The sequence below is a fragment of the Suncus etruscus genome, chromosome 16 (genome assembly GCF_024139225.1).
Source record: "Suncus etruscus isolate mSunEtr1 chromosome 16, mSunEtr1.pri.cur, whole genome shotgun sequence".
NCBI classification, from domain to species: Eukaryota; Metazoa; Chordata; class Mammalia; order Eulipotyphla; family Soricidae; genus Suncus; species Suncus etruscus.
The window spans coordinates 33,398,239-33,416,369 of record NC_064863.1 but is presented as its reverse complement, the minus strand read 5'-3'; the positions used below and the strand labels follow the sequence as shown (position 1 = coordinate 33,416,369).

The following is an 18,131-nucleotide window of genomic DNA, read 5'->3' as shown; positions in this document are numbered from 1 at the left end:
CATTTATTTCTTTGAAGCAAAAAAGTACCCAAGATTTCATTAAACAATCCCATCCGGGGCCGGAGAGATAGCATGGAGGTAAGGCGTTTGCCTCTCATGCAGGAGGTCATCGGTTCGAATCCCGGCGTCCCATATATGGTCCTCCCGTGCCTGCCAGGAGCAATTTCTGAGCCTGGAGCCAGGAATAACCCCTGAGCACTGCCGGGTGTGACCCAAAAACCACAAAAAAAAAAAAAAAAAAAAAAAAAAAAAACAATCCCATCCATCTCCAATACTAAGAAACAAAAAAAAATTATTTTTTGGTTTTTGGGCCACACCTGGCAGTGTTCAGGGGTTACTCCTGGCTGTCTGCTCAGAAATAGCTCCTGGCAGGCACGGGGGACCATATGGGACACCGGGATTCGAACCAACCACCTTAGGTCCTGGATCGGCTGCTTGCAAGGCAAACACTGCTTATCAGAAACAAAAATTTCTGATAAAGATGCAGCTGGTATAAATTTTACTTCTAAAAAGTATAAATCTTTACTTTTTTAATTATTAAATGATTCTTCACATAAAATGACCTTTCTAGAATCAAATTGTCTGCGTTAGAAGCCTGCTTTGCTATTGGCCATATGTAATGTTGGGGTAAACCTATTTCCAATTCCCTTAACAGTAAGATGGGAAGGTGCTCGCTTCAGCAGCACATATACTAAAATTGGAACGATACAGAGAAGGTTAGCATGGCCCCTGCGCAAAGAAGGGAAGCCTCAGATCAAGTGCATTAGTGCATGCAAATTCTTAGTAGTTTCTCATAGCAAATCCTGAGTCATAAGCGTTCACTATTAGCAAGGATCACATTTCATTATATATGAGACACCCCAATGTCAGAGGAGGTTTCAGTGACTGCTCTTGTCATTATTAAAAAGTTGTATTCATCCAGATTATTTCTGGTTTCCTAAAGAGCAGGTCCTACTGACTAAAGCATTCCACAGAGAAAAGGAAAATCTTCAGGAATAAAAATCTGTTCCTTTAATGTGAGTCTGGTCTCTGAAGACCCACAGGATCTACAGCCTGGAGGAAGAGTAGTTTAGAGGAATGAGAACAAGTTTAAATACTCACTTTCATTCATAGGTGTAAGGTTTGAAAAGGTGATGAAGGTAATGATGTAGATATTATATGCATGTCTAGTTTTGAGTACTTGTCTTGTACATGGCAGTCCTGGGTTTTTTGTTTTGTTTTGTTTTGTTTTTTTGGGTCACACCTGGCAGTGCTCAGGGGTTAATCCTGGCTGTCTGCTCAGAAATAGCTCCTGGCAGGCCCGGGGGACCATATAGGACACCGGGATTCGAACCAACTACCTTAGGTTCTGGATCGGCTGCTTGCAAGGCAAACACCGCTGTGCTATCTCTCCGGGCCCGGCAGTCCTGGGTTTTATCCCCAGCACCATATGGTCCCCTGAGCACCACCAGGAGTGATCCCTGAGCAAAGTATCAGGAGTAAAGCACTGAGTACAGCTGGGTGTGGACCCAGTACAAAATAAATAATAAACATGTGTCTGGTTTTGAAATTTCTATTTATTACTTGTTCTCTTTTTTGTGGGCCACACCCGGTGATGCTCAGGGGTTACTCCTGGCTATGTGCTCAGAAATCACTCCTGGGTTGGGGGACCATATGGGAAGCTGGAAATTGAACCGAGGTCTGTCCTGGGTCAGCTGCATGCAAGGCAAATTTCCTACCGCTGCGCCATCCTCTGGCCTCTACCTGTCCTCTTTTCTCTTACCTAAATATGATCCCATCTTCTCAGCAAAATAAATTTTTTTTTTTGGTTTTTGAGTCACACCTGGTACTCAGGGATTATTTCTGGCTCTGCGCTCAGAAATCGCTTCTGGCAGACTCAGGGACCATATGGGATGCTGGGATTCGAACCGCCGGCCTTCCTGGGTCAGCTGCTTGCAAGAAAATGCCCTACTGCTGTGCTATCTCTCCGGCCCCACAGCAAAATAATTTAATTTATATCCCTAACACAAGGAATAAGTGAAACACTAGTATTTCTCATAATTATTGCTATTACTTTGATAGTAGGAACAGAATTAAATGATAAAAAATTTTTTGTTTGCTTTTTTTGGGGTGTGTCACACCTGGTAGTACTCAGGGATTACTTTTTATTCTGTGCTTCCTAGTGGGGTTGGAAGACCATAGGGATACAGGGGATTGAACCTGGGTCAGCCATGTGCAAGCCAAATGCCCTACTTATTGTAATATGCTCTGGCCCCAAAATAGGCCAGTTTGGGTTTTTTTTAAAAAATACTAGTGTTCAATTTCTTTTTTTTTGTGGTGGGGGGGAGGTTGGGTCACACCCAGCAACGCTCAGGGGTTACTCCTGGCTCTATGTTCAGAAATCGCGCCTGGCAGGCTCAAGGGACCATATGGGATGCCGGGATTTGAACCACCGTCCTTCTGCATGCAAGGCAAACACCCTACTTCCATGCTATCTTTCCGGCCCCAGTGTTCAGTTTCTTTACTTCCAAAGCAGAAACATTTTATGAGCATTTAATATCAGCTCACTTTTTTATTATTTGCATTAATTTTTAAAGAAAGCCGCGAAAATAAAGGCAATTCCAATATAAAAAGTAAAAACACAGTACCACAACATTTTAAAAGATGGGAGTTTATAGTCATTTTATGTTAAGATACAAGTTAATGACTTATATCTAAAAGGATTTATCACAAAATGTTACTGCTCAGTGCATTTTTGCAAACAATGAACAATTCACTGAGAGTATTAACATTCACTTAATGTGGTTAGAGTTTACAAATGTACAAAACTTTGGGTAATAAACACTTTGTACTTATTTTTTTAAGCATTCAGTAAGCCCAGTTTCCCCAAACTGCTTAACTACAAAGAAGCATTAAGGATTGATAACTGGCAAATGTAAGACACAAGGCAGGGAAGGAAACTGAGTCTGGAGAACATCTGAACAGTTTTGTCAGTATAAAAAAAAGAACAAAATCAAAACATCTTTCACAATATAAAAGAAAACAAATTCATAGAATTAAATATTAGTTACGTTAAAGAACATTATAGGTATGTAACATTTTCCCTACATAAATTGCATATCTTAATGTTAATACAAAACACTAGTACTCAATTCCAATTTCAGAGTATTATAACATATATTTCTTGATGAATATAGATGGAATTATTATTTAAATAGACCTTACAGATCAATATATCAAGCTTTTATTTGGTCACTGCTGCTGTTTTTTAAACCCGTTAGTGGTTTTTTTTCTGCTCACTGGACTGAGTGAACATTAGAAATCAAATCCACAACCAAAGTACATATAATGCAGCTATTCTGAAAAAAAAATTAAAAAGCACAGTCTTTAGTGTATCATTCAAACAGTGGTGATAGTTAACAGAACAAGTGTATTCGGATAAAATTAAACTCAAGTATGATAAAGTTAAGAAGAAAATGTTTTTTTTTCCTAAAAAAAGTTTTATCTGTTATATTTCAAGTGCAATACAAGAAACCTGGAAAATGTAAGTAAAATATGAACTAAGTCCCCAGTTAGCATTGGGTGGCATTTAGGAGACATTCAGTTGTGCTGGGAGTTTTGCAATCCACCGGCTATAGTTGGGACTCACTCCGAAAAGAAGGTATTTAATGCCGCCTCCGCTGTGTGAGAGCAGGCACTGCGTGCCCGGGAATGTGGCCTCATAAATTTGCTAAAAATGTGTCCAAGGAGAAAAGAATAATAGCATTCAATTCATAAAGGGAGAGCCCATCTGCATTTAGAAAACAAAGCGCTCAACTACAGTTTCACGGTCACCACACAGGCTCCGGCTCTTCCGAGGCAGAGAGGAGCAACCTGGAAGGAAACAGAAAGACAGGCAGGTTGAGTCTTCGTGTAAAAATTTTGCCAACAGCTCACCAACTGGCAGGTTCTGCGGTAGTTTGTGCCCATTGGCTGGGAGCTGCTGCCCTCAGACTTCAAAGCCCCAGCACGACCAAGGGCCTAGTCCCTGCCCTTCCCATCTCGTCAGTTCCTGCTACTTAGATCACTAGGAAGTATCACCCAATTATGCCGTTATTTAGTGTTCCATAAATGTGATTTTCGATCTTTTAAAAAGGCCCAATGACCCAACATATGCATCACAAAATAAGTAGTGGGTGGGATGGGTTTTAAGCCACACCCAGCAATGACCAGGGGTCCCAATGACCAGGGGTCCCACTTCCCAGTGGTGCTCAGAGGCTCAACTGATTTTTGTTTTGTTTTGCTTTTGGACCACACCCGGCAGTGTTCAGGGGTCACTCCTATATTTGCACTTATGAACTACTCCTGGTGGTGCCTGGGGGACCCTATGGGATGGTAGGGATGAAACCTTGGTTGACTGCATGCACCTTATTCGCTGTATTATCTTGCCAGGCCCCGGTTGATTTCTAAGAACTTGGGAATTGCTCTACTTGAAACAATATTTTGAGCAAAATGAGGCATGATGGGTATTAAGAAATGCCGAATAATTAAGGTCATTTTTTTTTTTTGGTTTTTGGTTTTTGGTTTTTGGATCACACCCGGTCGCGCCCAGGAGTTACTCCTGGCTCTACGGTCAGAAATCATTCCTGGCAGGCTCGGGGGACCATATGGGATGCCGGGATTTGAACCACCATCCTTCTGCATGCAAGGCAAATGTCCCACCTCCATGCTATCTCTCCAGCCCCAATTAAGGTAATTTTTGTAAGCAAAATGGAGGCTCACAAAGAAGACCATTGTGTCTGGAGTCAGGAAACATATATGTCATTTCAGTGAGAGCACAAGGCTGACATATGCCAGAATTCCACTTATTTTGGGGAGACTTGCAGCTTCTCTATCAAGGCTGAAAGACTCAATCTTTTGCTTTCTACTATTGAGAAGTAAACAGGAACAAACACCATCCAGCCAGTTCCCATGAACTGGAAACAAAATTGGCAAAAAAAAAACTTGGCCATAAAAAAAAACAAAAACAAAAAAACAACTTGGCCATGAGATAGAAGTACAGGGAATAATATCATCTTTTTTTGTTTGCTTGCTTTTTTTGGTCACACTGGGGTTACTCCTGGCTCTGTGCTCAGTAATTGTCCCTGGCAGGCTCAGGGGACCATATGGGATGTCGGGATTCAAATTGGAGTCCATCCTGTGTTGGCCACGTGCAAGGCAAATGCCTTACCACTGTATTATCGCTCCGGCCCCAATAATAGTATCTTAATTTATGGATAAGAAATAATTTTAAATCTTTTTATAAAAACTTAATTTTTAAAATAAAATACTCATATGGGACAATCTGTACCAGAAATAAATATGTACATAAAGACAATTTAGATAAAAGGACAACTCTGGGACTGGAACAATAATACATGATTGCCTTTAACGAGGCCAATCGGGGTTGGATCTGTGATCTCCTGAATTGTGCAGGAGCAATCCCTGATTACAGAAACAAGAGTAAGCTCTGACCACTGCTGGGTGTGTCCTCCCTACAGCTCCCCCCAGTCCAGCCCCCCAGAAAAAAACATGGGAGGTAGAAACAATGACAATTCTGAGAATAGTGAGAATATAGACATTTGAATAGATTAGTACTTGGAAATAACCAATACAAAAATGAGTACTAAGCAAGCTTGCTTTATACTTCGTAAGTGGAGGTGGAAATACATAATACAGAATGACCTCTAATCAGCCTCTAATCACTAATCACCTCTAATCACTCACAAGAGTGATGGGTGGTCTTTAAGAACATATAAAATTTGGCTGAAAGAAAAGTCTCAGTTATTCTTCTATCTTATCCACTGTATTGGTCAATTATAGCTCTTTGAACATGTAACCTCCAAATTAACGTTTTGGATCTGTAACTAGCATGCTTAGGGGACACATCCAGCTCAATGCTTGGTACTATTAAGTACCAGTGATCAAATTCATCCCTCTTCTGAGCAAAGTATAAGCTCCAGCCTGCTGAGCTATTTCCCTGGTCCCTTACATTCTTTTGTTTTTGTTTCACAACTAGTGATGGCTTGGGGTCCACTCTTTGGCATGATTGAGAGACCATGCAATGTCAAGGCATCAATTCCAGGTCTCCTGCACACAAAGCATGCACTTCTGCCCATCAATCTCTTTCCCTCTCCAGCCCTGTGAACTTATTTTAAAAATATATTTATGTGGAGCTAAACAATGTACCACTGTATCACATCCCTGAGCCCCCAAATAACCTATTTTAAATCCACATCTCCTTTAAGGGTATTCTAGGCATAACCTCCAAGTCATTTAAATTAAATTGTGTTTGTAATTAGCAGTCTTTAGAAAAAAATTCTAGACACCCAGTCTCTCAACCGAGTTGCCATGACAACCTGCCAGAAAGTTTCACTTAGAGAATCAATGAAAATCGACTCAGTCAAGGCAAAGAGTGGGGTGATGACAGCTTAAGACACTGTCACCATATCTCATTTAGCTTAAGACACTGTCACCTTTACAAATATCTACTTATCCTAAGTAATTGTTGGTACAATGAAAGGAAAACATTTTTTAGAGTCTCAGCTCACATTTGGGTGTTTTTAAAAGAGAATAGAGGGCTGGAGAGACAGAACAGAGGCTAAGTGCTTTGTTTGCATCCATTTAGGGTGTGGCTCTGTACTGAGGGTTCCATTCCTGGTGGGGCTAAAGGATTATGAGAAATATGAAGGATAGAGCTAAGACATGTAATAAGTAAGTGTCTACCCATCAAACTGATTTTGGATTTTAGTTATGCTATGAAACAAGTTTCACTTGTTGTCTTTTGTTGTTTGTTTTGGGGCTATATCCAGTGGAATGTAGCCCCATTGTACATCCTCAGGAATTACATCTGCCTTCTCTTGTTTTCCCAGTTAATGAAGAGCTGGCCTTCATAAAACACTAGCATGTTTATGTATTAGACAATATATTGGACAAAACTGAGAGAATGTTTTGGCAAAAGCTTAAAAAATAAGAGACAAGAGTAGGTATAGGGGCCGGAGAGATAGCATGGAGGATAAGGCATTTGCCTTTCATGCAGAAGGTCATCGGTTCGAATCCCGGCGTCCCATATGGTCCCCCGAGCCGGCCAGGAGCGATTTCTGAGCATGAAGCCAGGAGTAACCCCTGAGTGCTGCCGGGTGTGACCCAAAAACCAAAAAAAAAAAAAAAGAGTAGGTATAATGTATATTAGGAAGTAAGATACCATACCTGGGTCCACTCATTGGTCTGGGGGTCATAGGCCTCTACTGTATTAAGGTAAGCCTGTCCGTCATATCCTCCAACAGCATATAACTTATCACCAAGCAAACAGACCCCCACGGCATCCCTGCTAACACTCATGGATGCCACTGCAGTCCACATGTCGGTTTTGGGGTCGTATCTGAAAGGAAATGGGAGGAAATCAGAATGACAATATAATAATTGTAAGTAAATATACATATAATATAATATAACATAATATAATATACATGTAATATAAATATTACAATATAATATTGTAAGTAAAATCAGCCTTGCTCTTTAAACCTATTTTCTATAAAACCCAACTGTAATCATGGTGCTTAAATAAAGATATTAAAAAAACCAACTTATTTTCTGTATCTTATTATATGCTACACAACACATAATTTGAGCATGAAAAAGAAAACAATTTCAGGGGGCTGGAGCACAGTGGTACGGTGTTGGCTTGCATGCAGCAGACCCAGGACAGACCCTGATTTGATTCTCGGCATTCACTATGGTCTTCCGAGCCTCCTAGGAACAATTCCTGAGCACAGAGTCGGAAGTAATCCCAGAGTATCACAGGGTGTGGCCCAAACAGCCCCCCAAATAAATAAAAGAAAGCAACATCAGTATTTTCTCAGATGTACTTAACTTGACACATTATTGATTCATTTAGGTGTCAAATACTCTCTGCATCCAAAAGTACTTGCAGAATTATCAAAACCTGTCTTCAAGTCTGAGATTGCTGCCATCTGGGAATTGGAGGAGTAGGATGCTGGGATTAAACCTGGATTAGCCACATGCAAGACCAACACCCTACCTGCTGTGCTATCACTGTGGGCCCCATACAAGTGAAATGTAGACATAATTTACTTTCTTATAAAAACCAACTCTGCTTGAGATTTCATAAAAAACTCATCACCAATAAACCTATGCCTTCACTTTTTTTAATCTTCTCCAAGTCATTCATACTGTTTTTTGGTGGGGGCCACACTGGGTGATGCTCAGGGCTTTCTTCAAGTTCTGCACTCAAAAATCACTCCTGGTGGGGCTTGAGGGAACTTACAGTGTGCTGGGAATTGGTGGATCAGTGGATCCCCTTTTGGATCTACCAGTGGATCTGGTCAATAGAAGATAACGCGCCTACCTGCTATAGGTTCAGGCCCTAAGACATGATCCTTCCTAACACAAATTGAGAGGAATGCAGGTGGGCCATTAGCAGACAGATGAGAAACAACAGTCCCTGTGTCTGTGAAGTGACCCAGGAACTATCTGGCCTGCATGTATGTGGTGGAGCCTCCTTAAAGACTGCCTTTGTCTTTCTGGAACGTGTGCTCCCGAGGTTTCCTTTCAAAGAGTGTTACCTTTCCACGCAGTCTGAGAGCCTCGAAGTGAGGTTGGAGGCGGGTGCGTCGTGGCCCCCGATGGCATAGAGGAGTCCGTTCCAGGTTGTCACACCTACGCCGCCACGTCGCTTGGACATCTGCGCGCACAGTGTCCACTTGTTGGTGTGAGGGTCAAAGCACTCCACTGACTTGAGGCAGGAGCTGCCGTCTCGGCCTCCAACTGCATAAAGCCTAAAAAAAAAAAATTAAATGATTAAAATAAAGAAAAAAAAAAGAGACAGTGGCACAGAACAAGCAGTTGAGGCAGGAAGGGTTGAATGGGCAGGGGGAATTTGAGGTGGGCAGAACAGGAACTTTTTTTTAATTTGTTTTGGTTTTTGGGCCACACCTGGCAGGGCTCAGGAGTTACTCCTGGCTCCAGGTTCAGAAATTGCTCCTGGCAGGCTCGGGGGACCATATGGGATGCCGGGATTCGAACCAATGACCTTCTGCATGAAAGGCAAATGCTCTACCTTCATGCTACCTCTCCGGCCCTTTTTGAAAAATATTTTTATTTTCATTAATGCCTTCTTTCCCTCATCTCCTCTTTGTAACTGTTGTGGATTTCTTTTTTTTTTTTTTTTTTGTTATTGTTGTTTTTTGGGAGGGGTCACACCCAGCGGTGCTCAGGGTTTACTCCTGCACTTAGAAATTGCTCCAGTCAGGCTCGGGGACCATATGGGATACCAGGATTTGAACCAATATCGGTCCTGGGTCGGCCACTTGCAAGGCAAAAGCCCTACTGCTGTGCTATCTCTCCGGCCCCAGAATAGGAATTTTCTATTGCTTGCCACTGAGGCAGTCCCTCAGGCCAACATGTTCTCTGAGAATCTGAAATGTGTCCCAGCAAAAACAAATCTGGGATTTCCTCTCCAAAAACTCTTCCTCTCTCAGTATATGGTTATTATCACCTAATTAGTTCCTCAACCTCAAGCCCTTTAAATTTGGTGGAGCTCTACCAAATTTATTGTTAGTGTGCCAGTTTATGAAAAAGAAAAAAGAGGTGCTATTAAAATGCAGACAAAGTTTTTTGAGGGCATTTCACTGAATTTAAAGTACCACGAAAGATCACACAATTAGTGCGATGAAGAAAGCTGACATGTTACCAGTGTAACGATAAGTATATATAGATGACTGCACAAATACAAAAAAGATAATCCACCCACAAGCTATGACAACTATGACACAGCTGACATCTGTTTGACAATTCATTACCGATTGGAGGATGCACTGCAATTTTAGATGCTAAGATGTGGTGTAGAATAGAGACAAATTGGTGTATAAATATATTGGGACTTAATTCTTTATCAGCTAAGTCAGAAATTGTTTACCAAGAAAAGAAATAAACCTTTCTGAGCACAAGGCTCATGCTAGACCCTCGGTCTAGAACTATATAACCACCACTACCCCCACCATGCTCACAAGAGAAATAGATGATTTCTACTGCCCAGGTAAAAACATGGAGCTTATGGAGATGAAGAACTTGCATGGGCCCCCCAATAAGAAGAATCAGCAAATAGCAAAATGAGCATTCAACTGTACAGTCAACGGATATCTGGAATGGACTTGTAAGAATGAAGCATGAGAATAAAAGCTTAAAATGAAGGTTTACTATATATCAGGGGTGGCGAACACGTGAAGAGCTGCATGCGGCTCCCGGCCAAAATGAATGCGGCTCTTTGCCTCTTATCGTGATTTTGTATACTGTGGCTCTTTGCCAAGTTTGGATTTTGTTATGCTGTTTCTGAGGAGGGATCTCTGAGGGCGTCCTCCCATCTCCCATCCCTCAGAAACTGCACAGGCCAGCGAGCGGGGGGACCCGTGTGTCACATGTTGGGTCACATCTTGCCGTTAGTTCTTAGTGTGGAGGATGCAGCACACCCTCACCATCACTGCAGGATTTTGACCCTCACTCAAAATGGCAAAATGCAATATGTGTTAAATAGATTATTGTTAAAATTATATGCATTTGTGTGAGTGTTTGTCTGTTCTGGCAGGTCACTGTGTGGTGTGGCTCTTTGACTCTCAGTTTAAAATTTTGGCTCTTTGTGTCGAACTTGTTTGCCACCCCTGCTATATATGAACCATTACTCTTTGTTAAATTACTACAGAGGGATTGGAAAGAAAGCTCAATGGGCTACAGCTTAGGCTTTGAAGCCAGAGCTGAATTCCTTACACCTCATAGCCACTGAATACTATTGGTAGTAACCCCAAAACAATGAGCCAGGAGCAGCTGTCACACCTAGAACTGCTGGATGTGGCTCCAAATCAACAATGAAAAAATTATCCAGATATTCTAGTGACAGACTGTAGCCTGCAAATCTTTTTTTTTTTTTATTTTTGGGCCACATCCGGTGATGCTCAGGGGTTACTTCTGGCTATGCACTCAGAAATCGTTCCTGGAGGGGCCAGAAGGAATGGCCCAGGCAGTAAGACATCTGCCTTGCATGAGTTAGCCTAGGACGGACCACAGTTCGATTCTCCTCCCCCCATGTGTCCCATATGGTCCCCCAAGACAGGAGCGATTTCTGTGCGCATAGCCAGGAGTAACACCCAAGCGTCACTGGGTATGGGCTGCCCCCCAAAAAAATTTGCTCCTGGCTCGGGGAGCCATATGGGACTTCAGGGATTGAACCCAGGTCCATCCTGGGTTAGCCGAGTGCAAGGCAAACTGCCCTACTGCTGTGCTATTGCTCCGGCCCAATATTCTGCAAATCTTAACAGTATTTACAATAAAGTTAAAAAAAAATATGGGCCCGGAGAGATAGCACAGCGGAGTTTGCCTTGCAGGCAGCCGATCCAGGACCAAAGGTGGTTGGTTTGAATCCCGGTGTCCCATATGGTCCCCCGTGCCTGCCAGGAGCTATTTCTGAGCAGACAGCCAGGAGTAACCCCTGAGCACTGCCGGGTGTGACCCAAAAAAAAAAATAGGTATAAGGGGCCGGAGAGATAGCATGGAGGTAAGGTGTTTGCCTTTCATGCAGGAGGTCATCGGTTCGAATCCCGGCGTCCCATATGGTCCCCCGTGCCTGCCAGGAGCAATTTCTGAGCATGGAGCCAGGAGTAACCCCTGAGCACTGCCGGGTGTGACCCAAAAACCACAAAAAAAAAAAAAAAAAAAAAAGGTATAAAATACTTACATATTTACTTTTTTTCTTTTTGCACCACACCTGATGGTGTTCAGGGGTCCATATGGGGAACTGAGAATTGAATCCAATGGTCATGTGCAAGGCAAATGCCCTACCTGCCGTATTATTGTTCTAGCCCCTCCATTTTTTTTATTAACAATAAAATTTTATTGTTAATTTTATTAACAATATTTATTATTTATTAACAATAAAATCTTTTTGTTTTGGGGCCACACCTGGAGGAACTTAAGAATCAAAATGTCTAAACATGTCCAATTTATTTCTCTTCCACAATTCACATGTACCACCTTTAGTATCCTGTATTTTGGAGGAATTTGAATGATTTCCTTACTTTCCACTCAGCACGGCCACGCCTACGGTGCTCCTCGGGGTTGACATGGTGGCCACAAAATTCCACTGGCGCGCCTGTGGGTCCCATCTCTCCACTGTGTTGAGATAACTCCAGCCATCATGCCCACCCACAGCGTACATGGGGCCTTCCAGCACGGCCACACCTGTGAGGGGAGAGGAGAAGAGTTGTGATGTGCTGATGGCTGCTAAGTGACACTTCAAGAGAGCAGTATCAAGAGCCTCAATCAGGCAGATCTTTCTCTGTAGGAGCTGTGGACACTGGAGTACAGCATCCTTACTGCATGTTTGGGTCAGCAGCAGCGTTAGCTAGAAACACTGCAGCTCTGACCTCATGCGCTTCAGAAGCAATATCCTGATGTCTAGTAGTATAAAGTCATTTAAACTACCACAATGCCCTATTAAATTCTGTCCCCAATAATTCATATTTGCAGTATCTTTTAGGAAGCATTTTTTTCCTTTTAATTTAGGAAAGGGGATTAGCCCACACCGGTTGTGCTCAGGGCCTTTGCCTCACTCTGTGCTCAGCAGTGATGCCTGGCATGCTTTGAAGACCGTAAGTAGTGTGGGGGCTAGGACCAGAGTCTGTGGGATGCAAAGTAAATGCTTTAACACAGCCTCATTATTATGTCTTTATTTTTCTGTTCAGAAATGTGTTTGTTTGTTTGTTTGTTTGTTTTGGGGGGGTCACATCTGGCCATGTTTAGGGGTTACTCCTGGCAGGCTCAGAAAACCAAATAGGATGCCACGATTCGAACCACCATCCATCCTGGATCAGCTGTGTGCAAGGCAAAAGCCCTATCACTATGCTATCGCCTTCAACAAATCAACAAACCATTCCACTGATTTGTGTCCTTGTAGTGTTGCTTACTGGAGAGATACATGTTGTGTGTGTGTGTGTGTGTGTGTGTTGTGTCTACAGTCATCTATGTGCATGCTATATATATGCAAATACTTATTATTTTTTGTCTTTTATTTTAACCACATCCGGCGATGCTCGGGGGCTATTTCTAGCTTTGCTCAGGATGCCTTCCTGGCATGCTCAGGGGGCCATGTGGGATGCTGGTGACGGAACTCAGGTCGAGTGCGTGCAAGGCAAGCGCCCTACCTGCTATTCTATCGCTCTGTTGGGGAGACAATGAGAATTTATCTAGTCCAACCCCTTATATGATATAATAAAAAACAATTTCAGTAGCAGAACCACTTTTTCAAATAGAAGATAATTCTCACATGAACTTCCTATAATTCAAATAAATCATTTAAGACTTTGCTATTAAAACTTTCTAAAAAAAAGTTCTAAAATAAAACTATCAATTCAAGTCGAAAACACCTATTAGATAAGAAGAGGTCAGCACAAATCAGACTGCTCAGGGAGAAATCAAGTTTCGCTTTTTTATTTATAACAATTTTTAAGCCTTCTAAAGCTGCAAGTTGAACACGTGAACATTCTTTTCTGTGCTGCAAGAGTGCCTGTTAGCAATATGACTGCAGCACCTCCCAGCAAGGAGGTGTCTCTTTCTTGATGCTCTTTTTTTTTTTTCTTCTTTTTGAGGGGGATCACATCCGGCCACGCTCAGGGTTACTCTTGGCTCTATGCTCAGAAATCGCTCCTGGCAGGCTCAGGGGACCATAGGGGATGCCAGGATTCGAACCATTGTCCTTTTGCATGCAAGGCAAATGCACTGCCTCCATGCTATCTTTCTTGATGCTCTTTTGTCTTGGTTGTTGGGCCACAACCAGTGGCAATCAGAGCTGACTTCTATCTTTGTGCTCAGGGGAACTACTGGGCAGTGCTGGGGATTGAATGAATCATGGCTGGCTGCATGCAAGGAAGTGCCTCACAGACAGTACTATCTCTCTAGTCTAAATAGATTTTTTCATAAACATTTTAATTAATTGAATCACCAAAAGATAGTGTTATCAAGTTGTTCATCACTGAATTTCAGTCATACAATGTCCAACACTCATCCTCCAACTGTGCACATCTCTTGCCACCAATGGCTCCAGTTCTCTCCTGCCTTCTACCTCCATTTACCCCCACCTGCTTCCATGGCAGATATTTTTCTTCTCTTGCTTCTTTTTAGGCACTGTAGTTTGCAATATTGTTACTGAAACAGCATCATGCATTATCATTACGTTACATCTTTTCAGCACCCAGTTCTTGTCCAGAGTGATCATTTCCAACTATGATTATGGTAGGGTCCCTTCTCTGCTTTAACTGCACTTATCCCCTGCTGCTAGCCCCCGAATTTTTGGGTGAACATTTCTGGGTGAAACATTTTCTCCTAGATTAAACATAGAGCCCTTTTTATGCTTTTGGTTTCTGGGCCACACCCAGCAGTGCTCAGGGCTTACTCCTAGCTCTGTGATCAGGTATCACTCCTGACAGGGCTTAAGGGATCTAACTCAGTTCAGCCACGTTCAAGGCAAGTGTATGACCCACTATCATACCTATTGCTCCAGTCCCAGAGCATACTTTTAAAGTGCATGGTCAGTTTTTCATCCTAAAGTCCTTCCATATGTTTATTTCTTTTGTTTGGGGGCTTCATCCAGAAGTGCTCAGGGATCACTCCTGGCAGGACTTGGGAGACCATATATAGTGCCAGAGATGGAACCTGGGTCACTACACTTCCTGACTTTTACTACCTATCCAGCTTCCATGCCCCGATTTTTTTTTTTTTTAAATTTTGGGCCACACCTGGTGGCACTCAGGTGTTATTCCTGGCTATACCCTCAGAAGTTGCTCCTGGCTTGGGGGACCATATGAGATGCTGGAGGATCAAACCGTGGTCCATCCTGCGTCAGCCTCATGCAAGGCAAACACCCTACCATTGCACCACGGCTCCGGCCTCGCAGGCCCCCATTTTCACTTGTGCTTATTGCCTCATGTTTCATACAAACACCTTTCCTCTGTGTTTGCTTCTCAAGAAACAGGGAACCCCTGTAGGAATGACTGGTGGCCTGCTGCAGACTGGGCAGTACCACAATCTTGGGGATTGACTGTGGAACAGCATTATGAGTCCCTCTGTTGGTCATGCTCACCTAGGCCATGCCTGTGCGTGGACATGGGTGGCATCACGCTCCACGTCTTTGTTTTGGGGTTGTAGCATTCGACCGTGTTCAGAGTCTTCAGTCCGTCTCTCCCACCAACCACATACAGCTTGTCGTCCAGCACTGCCACCCCGAACTGCAGCCTCCTTCCATTCATGTTCGCCACTGGAGTCCACATATTTGTGCGGAGATCATACTTTTCAATGCTGGTTGCTCCTTCAAAGTAACATGTACAAATTATGTGAAGAAAAAGCTGGCTGAGATTTGTGATCTAATATGCAGTTTAGTCTCAATAGTACTGAAGAAGACACTTTTTTGGCCACACCCAACAGTGTTTTGGGGTAACTTTTAGCTATGTGCCCAGGGATCAACCCTTGGCAGTGCTCAGGGGACTTATATGGGATGTGGGGATGGAATCTACGTCAACTACATGAAAGGCAAGAGAAAGTTCCTTACCAGCTGTGCTGTCGTTTCAGCCCCCTCACTGAAAACATTTGGGATTAAATTCCTGTAGGCTGGTTTGAATCTCTGACCTCAACTCAATTTTCCAGATTTTAATACCATATTTTGCTGTATAACCAGCACAAATTTTATGTGGAACTGTAACCATTATAGATAGCTTTCAAAAAAGGTAGTAAGACAATCTGGGGTCCAACAAAAATTAGGGTGCAGTGATTATGTAGTGAAAGATGATTATTAAAGATCAGACTGAGGAAGCAGAGGAGAAGAGAAGCAGCAGCAAGAGTTGAAAAGCAGGATGGAGTGGGATCATGGAAGCCAAAGAGAAAAAGAGATCAAGTGCCGAGAAAATCAAGAAACAGGAATCTTAAATTTGATTTAGCTGGAGTTAGAACACGGGTGGTCAGGGATAATGGGGGAGGGGGGAGAGTCACTGTGTTTGTGTGGCTGAGACTCAAACATGACGACTGTCATGTGACAGTGCCTGAGTTCAGCTGAGCTACGGAAGTGAGGAAGGAGGAAGGTGGGTTTTTACCGGGTGAGCTAAAGGATGTTTTGCCTTGCTTTTAAAATTGCTTCAGGGATGCCAAAATACAGTGGGCAGGATGCTCGCCTTATATGCCAACCAACCTGGATATTGATCCCCAGGACTACATATGGTTCCCTGAGCCTTGCTAGGAGTGACCCATGAGCACAGAGCTAGGAATAATCTGAGCCCCACTGTGTTGCCCAAAACAAACAAACAAATGAACAAACACAATTAAAATTGCTTGAGGGGTCAGAGGTAGTACAGTGAATAGGGTATTTGCATTGCCTACAACTGACCTGGGTTCAATCCCTGGCATCGATATAGTCCCTTAAGACTTACAAAGAGTGATTTCTGAAATGACCACACTGGACAAGAATTAGGAATTGAAAGTAAAGTGATATGCATGATACCCTTTCATTAACAGTATTATAAAGCACAATGCCTAGGAAAAAATGGGGAACAGAGAGGGAGGGAGGAAGGGAGGAAGAGAAAGACAGAGAGAGACAGACAGAGGTAGGACAACTGAAGGTTAACTGGGGGAAATTGATGAGAAATGTATAATGGCGAAGGAATTGGTGTCAGAACATTGCATAATCAAAACTTAACTATACAAATCTTTTTTTTTGGAGGGGGGGAAATGACACACCTAGCAGTGCTCAGGGATTATTCCTGGCTCTGCACTCAGAATTGCTCCTGGCGGGGCCGGGCGGTGGCGCTGGAGGTAAGGTGCCTGCCTTACTTGCGCTAGCCTAGGAGACGGACCGCGGTTCGATCCCCCGGCGTCCCATATGGTCCCCCAAGCCAGGAGCGACTTCTGAGCGCATAGCCAGGAGTAACCCCTGAGCGTTACCGGGTGTGGCCCAAAAACCAAAAAAAAAAAAAAAAGAATTGCTCCTGGCAGGCTCAGGGGACCATATGGGATGCCGGGATTCGAATCACCATCGGGATTCGAATCACCATCCGACCTGGGTCAGCCACTTGCAAGGCAAACGCCCTTCCTCTGTGCCCCAACCATATAAATCTTTTTTAATTTTTTAAAAAAAGTGATTCCTGAGCACTGTTGGGTATTACCACCACCACCACCCCCACCAACTAAACAAAACTGCTTCAGTTTGTCAAAAGATTCAACAGTAGTTAACAGGAAGGAGAGTTGTGAGAAAAGAATCAGAAAGCTGGAGACCAAGATCCTTATTACCAGTAGCAGAGAAGGGCTGTGGCGCACACAAGGAAATAGTAGAATACGTGTTCTGCTAGCAGGCAGGTTTCAGGGTCCAAGTATAGGGTAAGTGCTCTGCAAATCCTGAGTCTAGAATACTTAATCTGATGGTGGTTACATTTTTCTTTTCTGAACTGATTCCAATAATTCATTTGTTTTCCTTATAAGGTGGGCAGTAGAAATTAAAGGAAAAAAAAGAGGCAAAAAAAAAAAAAAAAGTATTGGCTTTGAGGCCATACCTGGCAGTGCTCAGAGAACCAAGTAGTTACAGGGATAGAAGAACCTGGGCTTCCTACATGCAGAACCTGCACCCGGCCACTTGAGCATCGTTCTGGCTAATGAATCACTTTACTTTCTTTTTTGAGGGTGCAGCGGGTGCTCAGTGGTTACTCCTGGCTCTGCACACAGATATTAACTCCTGGCAGGATCGGGAAACTATATGGGATGCCAGAGATGGAACATGGGTCGGTCGCATTCAAAGCAAGCACTTTACCCACTGTGCTATCTCTCTGGCCCCACAGACCATCTTCTTTTATGAATTTTTTTCTTTATAAATTTTAGACATGAAATTTTACTCTTATTCATGTGTCGATCACTTTCACAGTATATTGGATTCATCTCCAAGATTTTATCCTAAAATCAGCTTTCTACCATATAACAAAAAGCTGCTATCAATCATCCCACTATTAAGTTTTAGGAATTCAAAAAAATTGAACTTAAATCAGTTTTAGATTTAATCAACTAAGCAGTCATATAGTTTTATAAGTTGAGAA

At 42.9% G+C, this 18,131-nt stretch overlaps 1 protein-coding gene and 1 pseudogene across 3 annotated transcripts in view; one reads left to right on the top strand and one right to left on the bottom strand.

Annotated features, from left to right (window-relative positions):
• Window positions 1-667: 667 nt before the first annotated feature.
• Window positions 668-782, top strand: LOC126033181 (uncharacterized; annotated as a pseudogene).
• A 1,852-nt stretch (window positions 783-2,634) lies between these two features.
• KLHL5 (kelch like family member 5) overlaps window positions 2,635-18,131 on the bottom strand; it is an 83,344-nt gene continuing 67,847 nt past the window's right edge. For all 3 annotated transcript variants that reach the window (XM_049790124.1, XM_049790125.1, XM_049790123.1), the window contains exons 7-11: window positions 15,146-15,370; window positions 12,087-12,249; window positions 8,586-8,798; window positions 7,207-7,378; window positions 2,635-3,852 (exon numbers count right to left, since the gene is read on the bottom strand). In XM_049790124.1, the coding sequence (XP_049646081.1) occupies window positions 3,796-3,852; window positions 7,207-7,378; window positions 8,586-8,798; window positions 12,087-12,249; window positions 15,146-15,370 (830 nt within the window). In that variant the 3' untranslated portion in view covers window positions 2,635-3,795. The remainder of the gene's footprint in view (window positions 3,853-7,206; window positions 7,379-8,585; window positions 8,799-12,086; window positions 12,250-15,145; window positions 15,371-18,131) is intronic.